This window comes from Fringilla coelebs (assembly GCF_963513975.1).
Source record: "Fringilla coelebs genome assembly, chromosome: 10".
NCBI lineage: Eukaryota > Metazoa > Chordata > Aves > Passeriformes > Fringillidae > Fringilla > Fringilla coelebs.
The window spans coordinates 2,561,270-2,575,850 of record NC_140036.1 but is presented as its reverse complement, the minus strand read 5'-3'; the positions used below and the strand labels follow the sequence as shown (position 1 = coordinate 2,575,850).

The following is a 14,581-nucleotide window of genomic DNA, read 5'->3' as shown; positions in this document are numbered from 1 at the left end:
CCAATATAGGTGTTTTCCCTGCTCATTTTCCTGTCCTACCAAGGGGAATAAAGGCAAGCTGAAGGCTGCACAGAACAGCAAACTTGAAAGAAAACTGAAAAAAGTAAAAAGCAGGGGGTGGATGTGAAATACTGGTTAGTCCTGGGTATTGTGATGAGAAGAAAATGTGACTGGACTCAGAAGGCAAAACCAGCCTAGGAAATGGGGAAAAGGTAATAAAACGTTGGGAAGGTCACTAACAAAACATGGTTTGGAAATAATCCTGTGGGTTTATTCTCCTAAAATCAGAGGCTTGGCCATCTCACACATGGCAGGGCAGAGGCAAGGCCTGGTAGAGCCCAACTGAAAACGTGACAGGCCTGCTGCAGCTCTAGGGAGGCCAGGCTCAGGTACAGCCACAGACTGGCTCTTGCTGCAGTGCCAAAAGCAACTTCCAGTCAAGTTCAGTGCTTGCAGAAGCTCAGCTTACTGCAAAAATAAGTAATCTTGGAAAAAAAAAATGGGAATCTCTGCAGACTTCAAAGCAACAGAAATACATTTGAGAGCTGGAAAGCCCACCTTAAGATATTTTAAGTCTCAAACACAGTAAGGTGGTGGCAGTATTCTAAGAACAGTGTCTTCCTCTTTCCATTAAGCAGAAATAAGGAAGAAAATAAAATTGAACTATATTAGTCATTCCTGGTGAGCAGGATACTAATTTGTGTTTAAGAACAGTCTCCACTATCTGCCATACTTCACATCTGTTGCTTGGCAGAAAGGAAGGCTAGTAGTGTCAGAAAGGATAGTAGTGATCCTGAAATGAGAAGAGGACCTTAGGGGCTAAGCTGTGAACATTTGGCATAGACTTGCTAATAAGTTTGCCAACCCATGAGTGAACAGGATGTTAATTTGTGCTGGTTCAGGGCTCACAGCATGAAGCATGAGTGCCACAGACCACAGTATTGATGCCATTAGCTGCACCTCACAGAGGTATTGCAGCCTGGCCAGAGCCAAACACAAACCATGGCATTAACTGTGTGCATTGCACTGGTTTAGCTCTGATTTGAGAATATGAAGTATGATGAGCACCAAGTATGGTATAAGGGTTTTTTGAAGCCTATCTAAGGGTAGACCAGGGCTCCCATCCTGGCCCATGCTGTGAGTTCCTGCTATCCTGCACCTCAGTCACCCAGGACTCCTTTCTTGGGTCCTTCCTTTTGCTAATCATGGAATCACAGAATCCATTGGGCTGAAAAGGCCTCAGAGATCGAGTCCAATCTATGACTGAATATCACCTTGACAACTAGACCGCAGCACTAAGTGCCACATTCAGTCTTTCCTTAAATACCTGCAGGGAAGGTGACTCCACCCGCTCCCCGGGCAGCCCATTGCAATACCTAATCACCCTTTCTGTGAAGAATTTCCTTTTAATGTCCAACCCGACCCTCCCCCGGCGCAGCTCAAGGCGATGTCCGCTCATCCTTGATCCCTGAGAGCAGGGCCAGCCCCTACCTGGCTACAACCTCATAAAGAGCCATAAGGTCCCCCCTGAGCCACCTTTTCTCCAGGCTAAACATCCCCAGCTCCCTCAGCTGCTCCTCACGGGACTTGTGCTCCAGCCCCTTCCCAAACTCCGCTGCCATTCTCTGAACACACTGCAGCACCCCGATCATCCTTTCGTGAAATATCTTCCACATTAAAAAGCCTCCCTCAGATCTTTTAACACATTAAAACACGGTTGTTCCAAGCAGCAAGTCAGGATCAAATCACTGCATTCGTCTCTCCGTACAGGAACCCGACCGCGTCGCCCATCTCGGTTTCTGCGCTGCGGTGGGCAAGCGCCCGATCTGCCCACAGCCTGTGCCTGGCCGCTCCTCCCTGAGGGAACGCGCGGTCCCCTGGCCCCGGCCCGGCCGCTCCGCCCTGAGGGAACCGCACGGCCCCCGGTCTCGGTCCGGCCGCTCCTCCCTGAGGGAACGCGCGGTCCCCTGGCCCCGGCCCGGCCGCTCCGCCCTGAGGGAACGCGCGGTCCCCTGGCCCCGGCCCGGCCGCTCCGCCCTGAGGGAACCGCACGGCCCCCCAGCTCCTGTCCGGCCGCTCCGCCCTGAGGGCTCCCCGCCCCCGGTGCCCGCCCCCGGTGGTGCGGGCCGTGAGGCGGCACCTGCCCGCGGCCGCCCCGCCTCCCGCACGCTGCCCGCCTGCGCGGGCCCGCCCCGGCCGTGACGGGCGGCGCTCGGCCCTGCGCTCATGGCGGCGGCGGCGGTGGGACGGCCCGGCGGGGGCCGGCGCTGAGCGCCCCGGGCGGCGCGGCGGGCGGGGGCGGCCGGTGCAAGCAGCGGGGCCGGGCCGGGCCGGGCGGCGAAGCGCGGTGAGCGGCGGGGCGGGCGGAGCGCGGGGAAGGAGCGCGGCCGTGGCGGCGGCTTTGTGTGCGCGGCGGGGGAGGGGAGCGGCGCCGCCGCACGTGGGACCGGCCGCGGGCAGCGCTCCGCCCTCCGCGCCCGGGGCGGCACCGACACCGGCACCGCCGACACCGCCCCCCGCGGCGGCCTCCGCGCCGCCTCACGCCTGCAGGTCGAGCCCCGCGGTGCTCCCGCCTCGGGGGGACTCGCTGCCCCCTCACGGGGCTGGGTCGTGGCTCGGGTCGAGCGGTTCTGGGCGAGCGACAGCCGGTGTGTGACCCCGCAGCGGGGAGCCCCGGGCTACCGCCGAGGCACCTGGGCCCGTCCGCTGCCCAGCATTCCCCTGCCACGGGCGGTGGTGCCTGTGTGGAAGGAGCCCCGCTGTCCTGTAGTCACCCGCCAGCCCACGGATGGTGTCCCGAGCACGGCTCACCGGGCTCTTCGGCAGCCCTTTGCCAGGGGGGCACGGGGATCGGCCGCTGCAGCTTCACTGGGGCTGTGGGCACCCGAGCTCTGGTGAGGTACAGGCGTCAGGAGACATTTAAAGCTCCCAGGCTGTGCAGAACAGAAACAGCTCCCAGCTGTGGACCTGTGCGATGATCAATACCTCACTAGAGAAGTGCCCCTTCCCTTTGGGGGGTGCACCACAAGCCTCCACATGGTGAGAGGTTGAAGCCTGCCCTGATGGTCACTGTGGGAAAGGTTAATGTTTTTATTTTTCCTGCTAGTGGAGTAGAGAACATGTCTGGGATCAAGAGAGTGATCGCAGAGAAGGACCCTGATTATGAGGACATCACCGTCACACATCCCAACAAGCGGCACAAAGCAGCCGAACAGTCAGGTAGGAGCTGTGGAATTGGAAATTCTGTGGATGTGCATGCTGTATGTGAACTGGTCAGGAAAAGGCTGGCATAGGAGTTAGGAACAAAGGACAGGTGATGGGCAAGGCCGGTAGTGATACCTCTGTGTAGCCAAATAGAGATGTATTTTATGTGGAGTCATTCCTTCCTGCTATGTGGACCAGAAGTAAGGTGTGAGGATGTAGCCTTTGGTGCATGATAGGAGATGGAGCAGAAGCTGTCCGTGGCCCCAGCACTTTGGTTCCTGTTGCTTCCTAAAGTATTTACAGTCCATCTTCCCTTGCTGAGTTGTTCTCCAGCCTGTGTATTTGTTCTGTGGCTGAAGTCTGCCCTGGAAAAGATTGGCAGGTTGTTTACATTTTGGGGTATAGAGGTCACAGTACAGGATGGGGAGGAGAAAAAAAAAAAATCCATGACCCTGCAGGGTAAAAGAGATGCACAACCCTGCAGTACATGCACTGGCTGTACTGGCAGGAGGATGACAAATGTTTGCAAGAGCTGGCAGATGAAGCAGAAAGAAGCTTCTTTGATGAGGTGCAGAAAAGATAATTTAGGGAGAAGGAAGAGGCTTTGAAACATGCAAGAAAGGAGGAAGAGGAGCATGACTGAAGGAAAGGTGGATAAAGAAGTGTAGTGGAGCAGGTAGCTGGATTAGTATGTTTGCATTTGGCACGCTTGGATGTGCTTGCTTTGGGAAGCAGCCTGTTGGCAGAGTGCCTGGGACAGGTTGCAGTCTCTCTGGGCAAATGAGAGTAGAGCTGCTTGCCCCGGGGGCAGGGAGTAGGCTAGCGATTCTGGCACAGCACAGCTAGTGAGAGAGGATCGTGATGGGAAGAGCTGACAAACAGGGAGGTGAGAAAACTGAGGCTGGCTGTGGGCTCTGAAAAAGATCCAGGAATAGAGCTGGAGCTGCCAGTTGGAGAGGGACAGAGGATGGCTTAGTGGGTGATGTTCTGGAGGATGCTGTACTCTGGACAGGTCTGAGGGGGCTGAGCTCTGGGCTGAATGTGTTGCTGGGCAGGTCCTGTCTGCCACGAGGAGCAGGGGCCCTGCCAGTGGGGGCCCAGTGCAGCTGTGCTGGGCTGGCCATGTCACCACTCCCAGCTGCCTGCCCTGCCTGGCTGCCAGGAGCCACCACACTCCCTTCTGGCATGTCCCAGGGACTGTAGGCAGGTTTTTAATCTGCTTCTGAAACAGTGTCAGGGCCTTGGAAAACTGTCCTTGCCAAAGTGAACTTTGCTTTCAGGAGAGTCCTCCAAACTGGCTTCTTTCTTCTTTTCATGGAGGATCTCCAGCTTTCAATACTGGAATTCCTTAACTACACAAATTTCACTAACATGATCTTAATGAGGTACTGTGGTTGACACTAAGCTGGGAAAAAATGAATATAAAGTGTTCTTAAAAGCCTCTGTAATATAACCACAAATCCTTAAATGCTTGAATCATCATGATGTGCTGTGGCATGGCATCAGCCTTGGAAAGAGATGCAGTTGTCCCTTTCTGAACCATACCTCTGATGCCTTAATCTCTTTAGGTTTATGAGAATTTCCTCATCACAGTGTTCATGGAGGTAAATTATATCCCTCTGGTTTTTAATTTTGCCTTACTCATACAGATTCAACCATAATTGTGTTTTAATGTAGGCTTCAACTGTTTCTGGTCCTAAAAAAAAATATATATATACATACACACAAACATATATATAGATGCATATATATATACACACACACATATATATATGCCTGTGTATATGTATGTGGAAAGAAGGAAAATTATTTAGGATACCCCTGTTGCATAGAGGCATCAGTTGCCTCACTCCTGTTGTGGAACCTGATCAGATAGTAAAATTATCTATGCTATCTGGAAGATGCCAGCAAAGCTTTGACTTGCCTTTCTTTCCCTTCACTCCAGTGATATTAGAAACCTCTTCAAACAGATAGGTACTTTTTAGGAGGACAGATGCTTTCTCTGAAGCTCAAGCCAAAGTCTTTGTGTTGTTGCCTCCTGTTTCATGTGAGAAACAATGTGAGATTTTTCCAGGGAGAAGCAAGGGAGACTCTTCTGCTGATCTGCTTTCTAGTGGGGTCACTCCATGACTGACACAGGCTGGAGCACCTTTTCCAGGCTTTTTTCTAGAAGTGTAATTCCTGCTTTGCCACGTTCTGACTTAGAATTTGCTATAAACAGAAGTTGTTTGAAACCCCTTGATGTAATGGAGGTGCCCTAAATTAAAGGTGGTATTAAAGTCTGCAGTGGGTGTAGAGCAAAAAGGATATTTCTTCTTATGTTTATACATGTCCTAGAAAAATATGATAATATTCCAATTCCATTCTTAGCCACTAATTTGCTGTAAGGTATTTGCACAGTCTGAAATCCTAAACTACATACTTTCCACCAAGGTCAGTAAACTCCTGCTGAAAGACTACATTTTTTTTGTCTGCTGTGCTGGAAGAGGATTTTGCAAGAGGTAGAGACCAGCTTTTGATAATGTAGTTTCCTTTGTGAGTAATAAACAGCTTGTAGGCACTCCAGAGCAGGCTGCACTTGGTGCCAGGGCTGTATAAATATGAGTTTGCTTTATTCCTGCTGTGTGAGGTGGTGTAAATTTCCTGGATGTGGATGTGGCCAAGGAGAGCAGAAGAGCCTCTGTGGAGTTCCAGCTTGCTCCAGTTGCTGGGCTGGGCCAGCACTGTGGAGTTTTCCTTCTACTGTTTACAGCTTTACTGGGGCACAAGTAAACAAACTGGCCCTGTTCTTCCCATTTTCTGTCATTTGCCATCTCAGACCTAAAAAGGGAAAAACAGCTCTCCACATAAGCCAGCTTTTAAAGATACATGTGGTTTTTGTTAAGACATAACTTTTTTTTGGAAGAACGTGATCCTTGCCTTTATGTGTGTGTGTGTGTGTGCTGAACTTACTATCCCTTCACTTCTGTAGTGATTTTTGATCTTTCTGTTTTCAAATGGAGCCTCAAAAATAGAAGTGTAAATACTTTCTCCTTTATTTTCCTTGTACAGCTCGAGATGTTACTGTGCAGAAGATTGAGACCATTATAAAGGAACAGTTTGCCGTCGAAATGAAGAGTAAAGAACACGAAATTGAAGTTATAGATCAGGTATAAAGGTTTTGTTCTTATAAATCCCTAAGATCTTGGTGTTTGGGGTGTGGGGGATTGCTGCAGTGCTGACCATTTCTCTGTGTTTCCTTTCTGCAGCGCCTGATTGAAGCCAGGAGGATGATGGACAAGCTGCGTGCCTGCATTGTGGCTAACTATTATGCCTCTGCTGGTCTCCTCAAAGCTGGAGAGGTAAAAACTACTATTTGGGAATAACAAGACTGCAGGGAGTCCTTGCAAAGGAAGGTGTGGAGTTCAGTGGCTGTTCAGCTGATGTTTGGTGTTAAGGTGTGATTTAATGACACAGTGGATTACAAACTGCAGTGTGGGTGGCAGTGTGAGAGGAGACCTTTGCAGCATCTGCTGGGCCTCAGGTACCTGGCCAAGAGGAGTCTTCAAGAAGCAGTTGTGAAGTTGTTCAGCAGCCTCTGGTTCTGGTTTCTGAAATACTCTGCATTTTTTTTTCCCATCCTCTGTTTTTCTCTGAGAGCACCTTGTTTCTCACACACTGCACAGTTTGTCCTTGCAAAGCTGTGAAAAGTGTGGAGTATGTTTTCTCATTTCTCAGGAGGAGAGTGGCAACAGATGCGTTTGGGCACTTTTCAGGAAAAAAGAAAAATAATAAAGATTTTGCTTGAGTCTCAGGCAGTGCTGTGAAACCATCTTCCCTTTGCCCTAGCAGGCAGTCTGTTAATGGTTGGTGAACAGACTGATGGCAGCAGTAAAACAGGAGATAAATCAAGGAGATATCACAGAGTGATTAAAAATTCACAAGATTAAAAAACCTCAAACCCTGTTAGTTAAACCCCAGTTCTGAACACTCTGCTCTTAATGACTGCTAATTGCAGGGTGTTGATGATTGTACAGACTCCCAAGTGACATGTAGTTCATTACCAATGTAGGCATTTTGTAACCATCTTTTCCATTCAAGTTGGTCTGATTTCCAGTGATTTTTGGAAGCTGCAAATGAGTGCTGCAAACTTGGCTTTCACGCCAATCCCATAAGAATTTCTCTTCCAAGCACTTGCTCTCAATGCTGCTCCTGCTTTTCCTGTTGTGCTTTTCAGAGGACTTGGAGTGAGGTAAAAACAAAAAGGATCAGCTTGTTTTTCCCTCTCTGAACTTGAGTTGAGCAACTGGAGTTTGAAAAGGTTGTGGTAGCCTTGGAAAGCTTGGAGATCTCTCTGCCCCCTTTGATTTTTGTGTAGGCAGCTGAAGAATGTGACCTGAGTTCTAATCTTCATAAGTGCCTTTGTCCATTGTCATCGTGTGTCTGCAGGAGCTGTGCTGTTCCTTGTTCTTCTTGTTCTGCCATGCAGGGTGTTTGCTTTTTGCTCTGGTGATTTTCACATTTTCCAGAAATAATATATTCTGTAATTGTTTTGAGCTGTTCACCTTGCTTTAAGTTTTGCCTCCTTGCTTTAAGTTGTCCAGTAGTTTTTATGAGTTTCTGAGTGTATCTTTGATTACATTTTAAATTTTTTTCTGAAAGTCCTGATTTGCACACAGGTTAAATCAGTTTTTCTTTCATTTCGAAATTGTTGCTGATTTCAGTTTTCTTGTCTGTTTTTAATTATGGCTCATGTATGTTTGACCAGGCAGTGAAATATTGTCTTGTTTCTGCTTCTGGTAGAATAGGAGTCTTTGTAGTTTAATTCAAGAACTTCTGGGAAGATGATTTGCAAGTTCCTGCAAGTTCTCATAAATATAAACAGTTCTCAAACCCAATGCTACTGTGTTTTGAGGTTTGGGAGTCCTCATGATTTTGCTTTACTATGTTTTCCCACAAGTTATTGGACCAGATGTTGGTCATTTTACTTGACTCAAGGTAAAGCAAAAGGAGAGGTGTTTGTTTGGGCTTTGGGGTTTTTTGGACAGGCTGTGTTTGTGTCCCTGCCTTTGGATAAATGGCTTTAACTCTCCCAAGCTGGTAACTGAGAGTTGGTAATTGCTCTGCTTGTGTATGTCATGGACAATTGGAAAGGCACTTCTGGAATGGTCCTTCAGAGGCTAAGGTGGGACAATGTTTGTAACTCCACTCTTGTTGCCACCTCTCGAGGGCAGTTCTGGTAATGATGCTGGTGTCTGCCTGCCCCTCAATCATGTTGGCAGAATTTTGAATCACAGAACTTAATGTGGGTTAAAAATAAAAATGCAAAGGGAAAAAACCAAACAAAACAAAGAAAGCAACAAATGAATCCCAAGTCAGTTTCTTGATTTGTTTTCCTTTGTGAGATGCCCCATGAATAATTGTTCCAGCCTGCCTGATGCAGGTGGTTTGGGCAGGGAAGGAGCCTCTTTGAGCTGTGCTGCAGGAGCTGAAGGGAGGGAGGCTGTGCTCTGCTGCTGCACAGCAGTTCCTGCTGACTTGGTTCATCCTCACACCCAAGTGACAGGGAGGTCTGTGCCTGGGTCAAGAAGTGGCCAGGGGACACTTGTTTTGAGTTGATGGATATTTTCCGTCTACTTTGGAGGTAAAAAGCAAATGCAAGAGAAAAAGAAGGGCCTTTGTCATGGTAGTGAAAAAAACAAGAGAGATTTGAACACTTGCCTGTCCTGTCCTCCCCCTTGCAGGTTTAGGAGAATCCAAGTTTAGCTCTCACTTTCTTTCAGGAAAGTTTGCAAGCATGCCTAAGCACATTATTATTTATCCCCTGTTGAGCTTTGGAGCAGACAGGGTGTAGCTTGCCTCATAAGTGTTGACAAAGCTGCCAATGAGTATAAAAGCTGAAGAGCCTGATGCACTTCCCTACCCTGCTTGCCTGCAGGAGCTGGGCAGCTGTGGCCTTCCTGTGTGTGATGAGACTGGAGGTGGCTGCACAGGAAGAGGTTGTTTTCAAAGGGATGTTTTAGGTGGTTGAGTAGGCTGCAGTCCTCCCTTCCAAAACCCAGTGTGTTTCTGAGATCAAAAGGTGTGAAGGAACAGATCCAGTTTGGGGTGCTGTTTCTGTAGAACCCTTTTAAGCTTTTATCTTCTGCAGCATCTGTTTTTCCTGCAGGCCAGCTGATTAAATATTTGCTCTTTCTTCATTCATTGACTTTTCCCTCTTCTGGCGCAGCTTTGTTTTTATCTGGGCTGTGGGGGAAGTGGTGACCAGATCTTCCTGGGGGGCTGGTGACCAGATCTTCCTGGGGGGCTGGTGACCAGATCTTCCTGAGGGGCTGGTGACCAGATCTTCCTGAGGGGCTGGTGACCAGATCTTCATGGAGAATGGTGACCAGATCTTCCTGGCTTCTTCCTTGCAGGGGACCAGGTCGTGCGACGCAACAATTCTTAATCACCCTTCAATCAAGAAGTTCTTGGAATCTCCCTCGAGATCTTCATCTCCAGCTAACCAGGGCTCAGACACCCCCTCTGCCAACCACTCTGAGAGTGACTCTCTCTCTCAGCACAATGACTTTCTCCTGGACAAGGACAATGGCAACTTGGACGCCGACGAGCGGCTGACAAACAGCCTGGACCAGAGACAGAGCAGAAATGCTGGCCGGGTAAAGTAAAACTCGAGTGGTGATCAAGTTGTTGGAGGTGTGTGCTCTGAGGACTCGGTGCTGGCACCAGGAGCTCTTCATGTTTTCACCCACCTTGCTGAAGATGTGTTTCTTACCCTCTCCAACCGCTTGCTCCCACTCCCTCAGCCTGGCTTTGCTGTGGGGCCACCTGAAGTGTCTGTAACGTGGGTACCTCCTCTTACCTCAGTCCTGCCCAAAGCGAGCTCAGCAGGCCTGGGAGGGCCGTGGGGTCAGCACAGCTCTGCCAGCCCCTGCCATAGCCTCTGGGGAAGGAGGTGCTTCACAGCCTGGGCTTGGGCTGTGCTGTGCAGCTGGAAGGCAGGTTGGGAGGGTATAGCCTGCAGAGGAGAGCAATGTGTGTCATTCCCAGCAGTGTTTTCAGGAGTAATGCTGCTGCCTGGCTCTGGGTGCCCATGGGGACTGCATTGCTGAGAACAGGGGATCCACTGGAGGGGTTTGGCCTCCTCAGTGGCCTGTAGTGCAAACAGTAGCACTGGAGGATTAGCTCACCCTGGCAGTGTTAGTTGGTAGAGCCTGGGTGCACAACTCGGGACCAAACAGGAGAGACTTGTTTTTCCTCTTGTTAGTGCTGCTTGCTGTTGTGTATTACCACCATTTCCTTAACTGAACCAGTCTGACCCAAGTAAAAATGTGTTCTGTCAGTGTTCCCTCATGCTTTTTGGGGAGTTATTTTTGACCTGGATCCAGTCCCTCCCTTTGTGGCTCTCTGTGCAGCCACACAAATGCTTCACCTGTTGGCTGCTGGTAGCTTCACAGGGGAGGCTCACTCAGGTCTGCAGGTAAAATGTGAAATGAGCTGAAACTCCAGTTTCGTTTCAGTTCCTTTAAGTGGTCAGGCCTGCCAGAGGAGTACAGCCAGGGGTGGGTATATCTCAGTGAATATGGCTGCCATCTGCAGTTGAATAATTTGCACTAATACGTGGCAGAAAGAGCAGTGATTCTGCCTTCATTAAGCAGCATGACACCCTTGACAGGAGGGCTGCAGTTTAGTGGAACTCTGCCTTGGGTCTGTAGCAGAAGGCCTGTGAGCCATACAGAATGTGGGCCACCAGTGTTGTAAACCACCAGACCAACAGAACTTAGATTCTGTGCTGGGGGCATGGATGGATGGAGCAGTTGTATTGCTTGGGGATAGATAGCACATTGGTGCAGCTTTGACCAGTGCAGAGGAGGCTGAGGGAGAGATGAGGAGTGGGAGCCATCCCAGCCTTCTGTGACTCCTTGCTCCACTTTAAGGCATCCCTGACTTAGCAGAGGAGGGGGAGTGGTGTTCAGTGAGTCCAGTGCTTCCCATGCTGAGCCTCCTCTGGTGAGTGCTCAGAGTGCATCCTCTGGGCTGCTCTGTGGTCACTTGAGGATGGCAGTCCATACTCTCCAGCCAGGCACTTGATCCAGCAGGGTTGTAGAAAAGCCTCTCAGTCCCATGCAAACAACATTTCTACTTGTGTTGGCATAGTGGGTGGTCAGATCATTGTACTGGGAGTCTTGGCCACTGCTTGATAGCTGCAGTTGTGTTACAGGGAGGCTGGATTTATTATGCCAGGGTATGGCTGTGGGTTTACCTGGATGGCAGTGACAGGTTATGGCTGCTCTCCTGTCTCAAACCCAGCCTCGATTCTTTGGCAACCCCAGAGTCCCTCAGAGCAGCAGAGGCTGGGAATGGGAAAGATTTAGATTTTCAGCCCCCACTCATGGGTGATTGAGCTTTGTTCCTGATCAGTGACCATCACGATGCCATTCTAGCCGTGCCTGGTTTTATTTCAGATAGTGCAGGGACAGTGCTTTTGAAACCCAGGCTGAAGTTGTGGCTCAGCTCCATGGGATGTCACACCATGTCTGCTCAGTTAAGCCATGCAGTGTGTTCTTGGCCAGGCATTGTTACATGCCTGAGTTGCTTCAATGTGCCTAGAGAGTAATTTAAGTACTTTTAGGGATGATTCCTTGTTGGTCTTTCATTTATGCAGGTTTTTAGTTGTTTTTTTAACAACACCTTACTTTTCTAGCACCAAACAAAATGATGTTTAAGAGGAATGTTTGGGTTTTTGTTTGCCTTTTTTTTCTTCCCCTACCCTCAGGACAGTTCGGGTGTTTCAAGCTCTCAAAAACCAGGACAACGAAATGCCGGACTGTCAAATGATGAAACTTCACGACTTTATGTGAAGAAAACGATTGTGGTTGGCAACGTCTCCAAGTTAGTATCCAGAGCCTGAGGGATGCTCCTTTATTTCAGGATTAAATTGAATAGAAAGTTACAATTAGGAGACAAATGAAATTGCTAGGCTGTCATAACATGAGCTGTTACCCTTGAATAATCACTGTGCCCAAGGCAGCCCTCCTCTGGTCTCAGCATAAGGTTTTTTTTGTGGAAGGAACTGGTGTTTTAGTAGTTATTTTATATATAAGTTTATATGTGTGCAGAGGTTTTAAGATCTCTTTCCCTGAAGGGAAGTCTATCAGCCTTTTTTCATCACGTAGAAGTCAGAAGTTTTCCCCTGAAAATTTGGAAAAGCATGTTGTCCTAATTGAGTGTGTTGGCTAATTGAATTAGTTGGCTAATTCAGTGGGTACAATGTGGGGGTCTCTTAAACAGAAGAAAAACCCCAAGAGAACCAACCAACCAACCACCCCAAGGCACCACCAACCACAATGAGGAAAATTATACAAGTTCAGAATAGCAAAAATAAATAATTTCATAGAGTTTATGTTTAAAAGAAGAAGAGGTAAATATGTATAACTTTTGATCTTCAAGGAAATTAGTGAAGAAAGGCATTTTAGGAAATTCATTTTAGGAAACTTCACAATTCCAGGTTTTAGCTCTCCATCCTTGCTCTACTCAAGTCAGTCTTTTGCACAGGATATATCAGACATTTGCTGCCAAAACTTTGAGTCTGAATTGCTTCTTGAAGGGCTGGACCCAGAACAAAGTATTGACTGAAGTTGCTTAAAAAATTCTAAGAAGAATTGTATTTTTTTTGAATTTATGGGTTGTTGATGATGTGTTCTGGTGTGGTTTTGCTTCCTGATAGCTCAGAATAGGACGGGGTAAGAGATTTGACAGTAGTAGAATGCTCAAATTAAATCTTCTTAATTAAGAGCCAAATGTTTAAATGGGTGAATGTCATATGGCAGTTGTGCATTAAAACAGAGGAAATGTGTTAAAAATTTAGAGTAGATTATGGGACCTGTGTCTGTTCCTGGATGAGCTGTCAAAGGACAAATGAGCAAAAATGTCCAGGGGGCAAGGTTCCCACAGACATTTTAACATCCCCAATTTTTTTGCCTAATCTCTCCCAAAATACTTTTTGCAATATTTGTCTATTTGGGATTTTTATCTTGTGCTTGTTATTTAATTTCTTTGCCAGGTACATTCCCCCTGACAAGAGAGAAGAAAATGATCAGTCAACCCATAAATGGATGGTGTACGTCCGAGGCTCTCGGAGAGAACCCAGCATAAATCATTTTGTCAAGAAAGTTTGGTTCTTCCTCCACCCCAGTTACAAACCTAATGACCTGGTAGAAGTGAGGTAATAAGGAATTATTCCAGTCTTCATGCTTGCCAGGCTTACAGTACCAATTAACAACTTCTTTTCCTGATTTAATACTCCATGTGTGTATTTAACCTCTGGCTTAACTTGGCTTACCCCAAAATAGTAGTAAAAATAAATGAAGGTTTTTTTATGTAGCAAATGTGCCTAACAGGTTTGTTGGCTTGGGTTTTTTTTTTCATTTCCTTCTGAGAAAAAGCGTTCAGCTGTTGGATTTCTTGCTGTTCATGAGGGTTGTGCCTCTCCTGTATGTGTTACATACACTGTCTGCTTCTCAGGTTAGGCTTCTGGTGCTAAACAAATTGTTTTCTATTACCCCTCTATTTCAGTGTGGAAAAGAAAGAGGAGTCTCCAGAATCTGATTTACCCATATTTTTAATGCTGCATGTGTGTTTGGGCATGAATATCCCACTCCAAAATATTTCTCCTTGGTGTGAGATCAGTGGCATTTGCTTTGTGCTCTGAGGACTTTCCCATCAGTGTAGTGGGGCTGGTGCTCCAGGAGCAGGGCAGCTTCCCTGTGCTCTCCCAAACCTTACCCCACACCTGTTTTCCAAGTGACCCTGGTGGGGGTAGGTTCTCTCTTGGAAAGTGCCCTGTCAGTCTTTCATCCTTCTTCTTTGGACAAGACTGAGGGAGGATGCCTTTGAAATAGTTGGTGTCTTCCCAAAGAAATTACTCTCCACAGGATGTTCAGCTGCCTCCTGGAGGGACCAGTGTGGGAAGGGCTGCTTAGGTACAGAATGGCAGCTTAATTCTGGCAGAATTAAACTACTGAAAGGCAACTCCAGGAAGACTTTCCTGAGTTAATAAATGTTGGTACAGCTCAGTAATGTTTCTGGGAAGACAACCCTGAGCAGGACGAAAGCAACCTCTGTTGTATTTCTTCTGTAACATATCAAATTACATTTGATTCCTGTCTTTTTGTGCCTTTCTCAGTTGTCAGTGCTGGTTATCTTCTGTTTTAATCTCATGTGGTTAATGGATTCCTGGTGTTGCAGTCCCATTCATTGTAGTGAGCATTAATGTTCTGGATTAAAAATCACCCTTAAACCTTCAGCTTTTTTTTTTTTTTTTTTTTTTTTTTTTTTTTTTTTTTTTTGGTAAAGAAACCATATTTGCATTTACAATAACAAGCTGAAATACAGAGTA

General features: G+C 47.7%; 1 protein-coding gene across 5 annotated transcripts in view; it reads left to right on the top strand.

The window, feature by feature from the left end:
* The first annotated feature begins 2,251 nt into the window (after nucleotides 1–2,251).
* Nucleotides 2,252–14,581, top strand: part of YEATS2 (YEATS domain containing 2) — a 48,772-nt gene continuing 36,442 nt past the window's right edge. For all 5 annotated transcript variants that reach the window (XM_084212047.1, XM_084212046.1, XM_084212045.1 and 2 more), the window contains exons 1-7: nucleotides 2,252–2,347; nucleotides 3,107–3,219; nucleotides 6,256–6,353; nucleotides 6,453–6,545; nucleotides 9,600–9,842; nucleotides 11,960–12,075; nucleotides 13,247–13,408. In XM_084212047.1, the coding sequence (XP_084068173.1) occupies nucleotides 3,120–3,219; nucleotides 6,256–6,353; nucleotides 6,453–6,545; nucleotides 9,600–9,842; nucleotides 11,960–12,075; nucleotides 13,247–13,408 (812 nt within the window). In that variant the 5' untranslated portion in view covers nucleotides 2,252–2,347; nucleotides 3,107–3,119. The remainder of the gene's footprint in view (nucleotides 2,348–3,106; nucleotides 3,220–6,255; nucleotides 6,354–6,452; nucleotides 6,546–9,599; nucleotides 9,843–11,959; nucleotides 12,076–13,246; nucleotides 13,409–14,581) is intronic.